The sequence below is a fragment of the Vanacampus margaritifer genome, chromosome 11, assembly GCF_051991255.1.
Source record: "Vanacampus margaritifer isolate UIUO_Vmar chromosome 11, RoL_Vmar_1.0, whole genome shotgun sequence".
Taxonomy (NCBI): Eukaryota; Metazoa; Chordata; class Actinopteri; order Syngnathiformes; family Syngnathidae; genus Vanacampus; species Vanacampus margaritifer.
In genome coordinates, this window is record NC_135442.1 from 6,625,001 (window position 1) to 6,632,644 (window position 7,644).

General features: G+C 38.2%; 1 protein-coding gene across 6 annotated transcripts in view; it reads left to right on the plus strand.

The window, feature by feature from the left end:
• The window catches only part of rapgef4a (Rap guanine nucleotide exchange factor 4a), a 20,876-nt gene extending 13,517 nt beyond the window's left edge, over positions 1 to 7,359 (plus strand). For 3 of the 6 annotated variants that reach the window (XM_077580386.1, XM_077580389.1, XM_077580388.1), the window contains 22 exons: positions 19 to 202; positions 280 to 364; positions 1,150 to 1,210; positions 1,305 to 1,381; positions 1,458 to 1,604; positions 1,855 to 1,970; positions 2,418 to 2,494; positions 3,327 to 3,405; positions 3,493 to 3,643; positions 3,911 to 3,999; positions 4,129 to 4,159; positions 4,230 to 4,320; positions 4,585 to 4,731; positions 4,846 to 4,943; positions 5,019 to 5,144; positions 5,617 to 5,795; positions 5,871 to 5,961; positions 6,062 to 6,112; positions 6,366 to 6,453; positions 6,523 to 6,587; positions 6,662 to 6,716; positions 6,866 to 7,359. In XM_077580386.1, the coding sequence (XP_077436512.1) occupies positions 19 to 202; positions 280 to 364; positions 1,150 to 1,210; positions 1,305 to 1,381; positions 1,458 to 1,604; positions 1,855 to 1,970; positions 2,418 to 2,494; positions 3,327 to 3,405; positions 3,493 to 3,643; positions 3,911 to 3,999; positions 4,129 to 4,159; positions 4,230 to 4,320; positions 4,585 to 4,731; positions 4,846 to 4,943; positions 5,019 to 5,144; positions 5,617 to 5,795; positions 5,871 to 5,961; positions 6,062 to 6,112; positions 6,366 to 6,453; positions 6,523 to 6,587; positions 6,662 to 6,716; positions 6,866 to 6,993 (2,216 nt within the window). In that variant the 3' untranslated portion in view covers positions 6,994 to 7,359. Of the gene's footprint in view, positions 1 to 18; positions 203 to 279; positions 365 to 1,149; positions 1,211 to 1,304; positions 1,382 to 1,457; positions 1,605 to 1,854; positions 1,971 to 2,417; positions 2,495 to 3,326; positions 3,406 to 3,470; positions 3,644 to 3,910; positions 4,321 to 4,584; positions 4,732 to 4,845; positions 4,944 to 5,018; positions 5,145 to 5,616; positions 5,796 to 5,870; positions 5,962 to 6,061; positions 6,113 to 6,365; positions 6,454 to 6,522; positions 6,588 to 6,661; positions 6,717 to 6,865 lie in introns of those variants that run through there. The other 3 variants (XM_077580387.1, XR_013295969.1, XM_077580390.1) reach the window with 3 other exon arrangements.
• Positions 7,360 to 7,644: the final 285 nt, after the last annotated feature.

Sequence of the window (7,644 nt, forward strand, 5' to 3'; positions counted from 1 at the left end):
TCTTTGAATGTGACCTAGTGGACCAGGAGCCAAGCTTCCAGGACAAGTACCTTTTCTACCGCTTCCTGGGCGATGAAGAGGAGCAGCCTTCTTTACCCAGCGAGGAGGAGGCCAGGGAAAGCCAAGAGGAGCTGCAGGATACTTTGCTACTCCTCTCGCAGATGGGGCCTGACGCCTACATGAGGATGATTCTGAGGAAACTGTATGCTTTCCAGCTAATTAATTTTAATTCATCTGTGTGATGTTATAATAATCTCATGACATGTTTTCCATTTGCAGGCCGTCTGAGAGAACAGATGATGATTTAGAGATCATTTATGAGGAACTGCTCCACATCAAGGCCTTAGCGCACCTTTCCACCACTGTGAGTACACTTTTCTTCGCCATTATTAATCCTGCGCTTTTGACTGTGCAATAAAAGTATTAATTACTCAGACAATTAAGAACACATTAAGTGGTCTTAGTTTCAGTGGCAACATTGAGTACACCTACACAATAGAATCAGATCCAATATACTTTGTAAAAACTGTACCAGAAATGATGGCCCTAAAAATATTATCATGCTGAATCTTAATTCTGGCTGCTTTAAAAAAAAATCTGAAAAATACAAACACAAAAAGAATATGATTCAATTTGATTCCATTTAATCATTTCAGACATTTTAGTGTTTGATTTTTTTACTTAATTAAAAAAAGGTATGGTTGAACTAAAAAATTAAAGGAAGCAAAAAAATAATAATTACTGTAATGGATACCTCTTTTTAAATCAAAAGCGAACATTTTGATTTTTATACAAACAAGCTTTTTGATACATATTTTGTATTGGGTGTTTTTAAACTGTTATGGGATCCCTACTTAGGTGTCCCTTAAGTGTACATTCACGCAATGCAACTTTCTTACCTGTGCTCCCTTATTGTGTGCGCAAATAAAAAAAAACAAGTATAATAATTAAATATATCCATAATAAAGAGAATTTAAAAACATTGAAACTTTAATTTCACAGCTACTGGATTGTGTAATTTAAAAACTAAAAATTTAAATAATGTCACTCACTTTTTCCACATCACTACCTTCTGTGCAACATTGAGAATATATTTTTTTTTTTTACTGTCAATGCCACTCAGGAGCTATAATCCTCATCTCCGCACAGGTCAAGAGAGAGCTGATGGGGGTGCTCATATTTGAGTCCCATGCCAAAGCAGGAAGAGTGCGTAAGTAATATGATAGAATGAATGGCACCATTCATTAGTAGTTCTAAATAGCTGACCTTAAATTCCTTTCCCATTTTTTTCACCAATCTGGCAGTGTTCAGCCAAGGCGAAGAGGGTACATCCTGGTACATCATCCTAAAGGGCTCAGTCAACGTGGTCATCTATGGAAAAGTCCGTTTTTATTCAAATCATCAGTGCTGTTCTGTTGTTTCTATTAGCTAACTGGTGGCTTTATCGGACCCTGTAGGGTGTTGTCTGTACACTACATGAGGGAGATGATTTTGGGAAGCTAGCTCTTGTCAACGATGCCCCTCGTGCCGCCTCTATTGTGTTGAGAGAGGACAACTGTCACTTCCTGAGAGTGGACAAGGAGGACTTCAACAGGATTTTGAGGGTTTGTTTCTTTTGGATACAGCTGCTTGCTACTCCCACACTCGCTTGGACTGATAAGCCGTAGTGCCCTCTGCTGGCAACAAGCTGTTAATGCGAATTTGACTTGACTGACCTTTTTTTTTGTTTTGTTTTTTTGACTGACCTTTTGACAAAAACACATTTATTTATTTATTACAGTAACTTCATTCCCACTATTAATAGCAAGCAGTAGTGTAAATGTAATATGTTGTGTTTTTGTTTTTCCTCTTCAGGATGTGGAGGCCAACACGGTGCGCCTTAAAGAGCATGGTCAGGACGTCCTGGTGCTAGAGAAGAGTCTCAGTGGCAGTCGAACCTACAACCATGGCGCCTCAACCACCCATTACATGTGATTAATCACTTTTTACTCATTATTATCATTATTATTGTCAATATTAGGAGAGCATTTCAGGGTGCTCCATATCGCTGATACTTTATTGCATTTAAAATATAAAGAAGATAAACCAAAATAATCAAAGTCTAGAGCAATTTTGTGTGCAATTCCAAAATAAAATTTTCAAGTGACAACCACTTGCTCAGGGTCACCCTCTCATCAGCTCCTCTCTTCACATTCAATGTTGTGGAGGACATAACACAGCACAGGTAACTCCTCTCTTATGATGTTATTGTCATTAATGACCATAACAAAAGGTGTTGGTGCTTATAAGTTGAACATCTTGCGCCACTTACGCCAAAGCACTACTTTCTCTCCACCCGGTCAAGAAGCGGACAAAACAAATAAGTGTAGTCAAGCTATTAAGCATTAAAAGCTGTTGTTTTTTTTATGTTGATCCAGGTACAAGGTAATGTCGGGGACACCAGAGAAAATTTTGGAGCACCTGCTTGAGAAGATGCGAATGGATTCTCAGTCGGGTAAAGTCTGTCCTGTGGTGTTTTAGTATGTTTAAATTATTATTATTATTATTTTTTATATTTAAAAAAAAAAAAAAGACTTACAGTACCCAACAAGGCTACAGTCCAATAAAATTACCAAAGTTAAAGCAAAATATATGGAACTTAATTATTTTTGCATTTCATATTTATTTCAAAGCGGAGCTAGTATGGTCTGAGTTCGCAACAAGGTGTGCCAAAAGTTCAAAACCAAATTACGAGTTTTCTCGTTAATGTGGGCCAGACGATCAACCAGCTCGTTTACAAAGAGATTCTGTGGCGTTTAAGAGGCCACAGTTGTGGCAGGACATTTTGTGCTTGCTTCACCATGACAATGTGCTTGCCCCGAGCATCTGACAGTTCCTGGCTTTTTTAAATTAAATTTTTGAGGGGGGGGGGGGGGGGATTCCATCTAGGAGTGTACGGAAAGCGTGACAGGGAATGAGTGGAAAAGTTAATCAGACTCCAAGGGGATTACTTAGAAGGGAAGAACTTAAACTTTTCATTTCAGATGCATCCTTTGTGACACCTGTTATGGAACTTCTCTGGCACCTTGTAAATGTATTCATCCACAGGGGACATTCACTAGATAAGGAAGAATTATTTAACTTTTTACTTGAGCTGGTGGCGCATTGCTCTTAATGCAAACACACTACTACTCTTAATAAAAGATGTATTTCCTTCAGTATCTTTGCTGCTTTGTTGGAATTTGCAATTGGCCACACATCATTGTCTCTTCTTTGAACGGTTGCATGCATGAAACCCCCGTAATTAATCTGCCGTTTATTCATTTTTTCATATTTATCTCTGCCAGATGCCGCCTTAGATGATTTTGTGCTCATGCACTGCGTCTTCATGCCAAACATTCAACTGTGTCCAGTGTTGATGGCTCAATATCCTTTCCGCACTGTTGAAATGTGTCAAGATCATCTTCCACATCCTCAACTCCTCTGCTTACCTGGTTCTTAACTGGTGCCCACCTACCATGCGCAGGCCTCACAGGGCTCCGAGCAGGAGAAGCTGGACTATACGCTCAACAACAAGCGTCGTGTGATGCGCCTGGTCATGCAGTGGGCTGCCTTGCATGGAGATCATCTGCAAGAGGAAGACGCCTCTCTGGGCTTCCTGGAGGTCAGTTATAGATTAAAATAAGCAATGTTGTTTGATCGTTATATGAGAGAATACAATGCATTTCAAAAGTCTACACACCCTTGCTTAAATGCCAGGTTTTTGTGATGAAAAAAAGAGATCTAGATGTATTCAGATTTTTTTTATTATTATTATTATTATTATGCTGAACCACAATTCTTCATCCTTTGCAGTGCTTTTATTCTGAATTTTTTTCATGATCTCTGGTCACTTTTTGGCTTTGTATGCATTGACATTTGTCTTTTGCAGGACTTTCTTGTAGCTGTATCTAATGACGCTAAAGCGCTTCCACCACTCAGTGAGCAACTACCAGACCTGGAAAAAATTGTAAAGTACAAGTATGTTTTATCATTATAAAACATACCTTTAATTTTATGGTTAGGACTACTATATGAAATCTGTCCAATCAAAGCAAATTCTGGCTGATTTGTAAAAAAAAAAAAATCATTATTTTTATTTTTTTTTAGCACTGATGATGCCAGAACTTCCCACAGAAAGGTGCATCTCAAAGTTTTTTATTCTGATTCTGACAATAAGTTATGCGTCATGATTTAAATTAATCTGCTAGACTCATTCACAGCACAAAGTCCTACTAGAGCAGTTCAACTGGGGAGATGACAAGCTACAAAAGTGTGAGCCTATTAAGAGCAACGATGAAAGTGAGTCTCTACAAATGAAAGATTTTTCCTGGTTGACTATAATGTGAAGTTGATTTTTTGCATAAGCAATATATTGTAGTACACATGCACAGCATACTCTATTTTCTAACTGCACACTCCACGCTCTGATTTAATTAGCCACAGTGAGGATAATGTAATATAAAATGGCTGATCTTACAATCATCTGCATTAATTCAATAGTACAGTACATCAAAATGTGTTTTTCTTTCTCCCTTGACTGTGTCTTACTCTTTTTGTCCTCAGTTCTGTTCAGGGTGTTTTGCTGCGACCACACTTACATCACAATCCGTGCCCTTGTTTCTGCCTCGGTCGGGGAGGTCCTGCATGCTGTGGCCGACAAGATGGGCTCAGTGGAGGACCTCCTACTGGTCAGTCTCAGCTCAGCTGGAGGTGAGGGCGTTCAGCAGCTCCAAAGGCGTTACTTTAATTGGGGGCATTTATCATCCATCTGGTGTGCTAATGTAAAAAAAAAATTTTTTTGTTCTTAATGTGTTTTGTGAGCAGATAAAGTCGTGTTCAGACCCACTGATGTGTCCGTGTTCTCCACTCTCACTATCAATGGACGTCTCTTTGCTTGCTACAAGGATCAGCTGGATTCTTTAGTATGTTTACAAACTATTCTTCTCTATTTTACTATCTTATTTATTTAGATTTTTTTTCTTTTTCTAATAATCTAGACCCCACTGCCTGAGCAAGAGGGTCCGTCTGCAGGCTCTTTTTCGAGTTTTGAGTGGATGAGCACCAAGGACGTTGCTTACCATTTGACGCTATATGACTGGGAGCTTTTCAACTGTGTTCATGAGGTTTGTTGAGAAACAGAAAATTGTAATTTAAAACCTCTCGTAATTTTTTTGTGCTTGATCTAAAACATCCTAAAATACCACCTGATGGTGCCAAAGTAGTGTATCTCAATTACTGTGCTGCTTTGAGATATGAGTGATCTGACTTGTGTAGAATATTACCTGTCATTGGCAGATTGTTTTGCTTTGACTTGTGAACAAAGGAACATGTCGCAGACAATACAGTACTCAATACTTTTAACTGTGTGCAAAACGACTAATATTACTGTGGCTTAATTAGGAGTTTTGACCAGCTCCATGTACAGTATATCCATATGTCAGTATCATACTGCCCCCAGGTGGTCAAAAAGAGTAGCACATTGGATTCCATTGGATTAAAGCATAAAATTATTCTTCATTCTACTTAATTATGTAATTACTCTATGTTTTTATAAAGTATAACTTTAAAATGTTTTTTTTTTTTGTGTCTTGACAGCTTGAACTGATCTACTACATCTTTGGGAGGAAAAATGTGAAGAAAAGCACTGTGAACCTGGACCTGTTCCTAAAGAGGTTCAATGAAATTCAATTTTGGGTGATCACGGAGGTCTGCCTGTGCCCCCAGCTCAGTAAGAGGGTGCAGCTTCTCAAAAAGTTCATCAAGATCGCTTCCCAGTAAGAACATTCACGTCACGTTGTCTGACCGATCGAACTGCATTTCATTGCTACTTTTTTCGTGTGTGTCGAAAGCTGCAAGGAGCACAGGAACTTGAATGCCTTCTTCGCTATTGTCATGGGGCTGAGTAACCCAGCGGTGAGCAGGCTGAATCAGACCTGGGAGGTTAGTTGTTGGCATGTCTCACTTTTTTTTTTTTTTTTAAATAACTAATTTCTCATTTCCTGAAAATGCATGAACATTGATATCCCTTTTATGTTTCCAGAAACTTCCCAGCAAATTCAAGAAGTTCTATGGAGAATTTGAGAACTTGATGGTAAAAAGAGGCAGCTTCTGTCTTTTTGAATATATATTTAGAAAAAATTAAATGAATGAATGAAAGTGAATAAAACTCTGATGTCAAGGTACCATGGTGCAAAACATGAAATAAAATAAAACAAGTCCCATTGAAAGAAATTAAATTGGATGAAAACATACATTTTGTCTAGTATGTAAAATATGTTTTATATGCGTAATATTGATTGTGCAGTTGTCATGGATCAGTTTTAACACAGTGACTGTCTGGACAGGACCCATCCAGGAACCATCGAGTTTACCGACTGATGGTTGCCAAACTCGAACCTCCCATCATCCCTTTCATGCCGCTGTTGATCAAAGGTCAGCAGGTCTTTATTGTCACAGAACTTCAAAATGTTTAGACTCAAACTCTTTTTTTTCTTCATCCAGATATGACATTTACTCACGAGGGCAACAAGACGTTTATTGAAAATTTGGTCAATTTTGAGAAAATGGTAAGATTTTAGCTAATTTCAGTGTACTGTCAATGCTTTTAGTGACTGTTGGTAATTTGTATTTTGTCACCTAGCGGATGATTGCAAATACAGTGAAGATCTTGAGATATTGTAGGAGCCAGCCATTCAGTAAGTTACTAACTAGCATTTGTACAATATGGATCTTAGACTGTGTAGCTGTACCTAATAAGGTTTCTGCCATGTCTACGTCAGTGGACAAGAACACTTCATTTTCTATTTCGACTGACTTGTATTCTTTTTTGCTGTATTCCCTACAGGTCCCGAGTCACCAGTGGTCAACAAGAGCCACCCTGACATGCAGCGCTATGTGCGACACTTCAGTGTGATCGACAACCAAAGAACGCTGACCCAGCTCTCTCATGGACTAGAACCCCGTAGATCTTGATACTCATGCGTTACACGCAGCTTCACTGCTGCTTTTGCTTACACAGACAATCACTTGAGGACGTAACCACAGATGATGAGGTGCTGTTTCCAAATATGAAGGTTTTTACTGCTGTATTATTTGCACCACAGCCACTCTTGCCAAGCAAAAATATTGCTCGTAGAGAAGATGATTTCAGGAAAGCAGGTAAACATTTCTCTGGGACCTTATGTAATATTTCAGGTATAAACAGTATGTGATGCGTTAAATGTCTTAAAATTCCTGCTATCATGTTATCTTTTTGTATCAAATATTATTTATACATATTTGTGAGCTTGTTCTGTGCTTTAAATTATACATAAATATTTATTTTGCCATTAGCATGCAGAGGAATTGGTTTAACTCGTTATTCTAATCTTGAAGCACCCTATTTTAACATTAAGGGAAAAAGTGTCTCAGTCTCATGATTTAAATGTTGATGTCTTAATACATCTGTATTTTCCCCTTCAGTATAACACATTCAGTCTGAACTATTACTTTCATTCTCAATTAACAACTTTGAACTTTTTCTGTGAAAAAAATCCAAAAATCACGGCTGGGTATTGTCTTTAACGGGGAATATTTGCTATTTGTATAATCCCGGACATACATAACACCTGGTGATATGTGTTG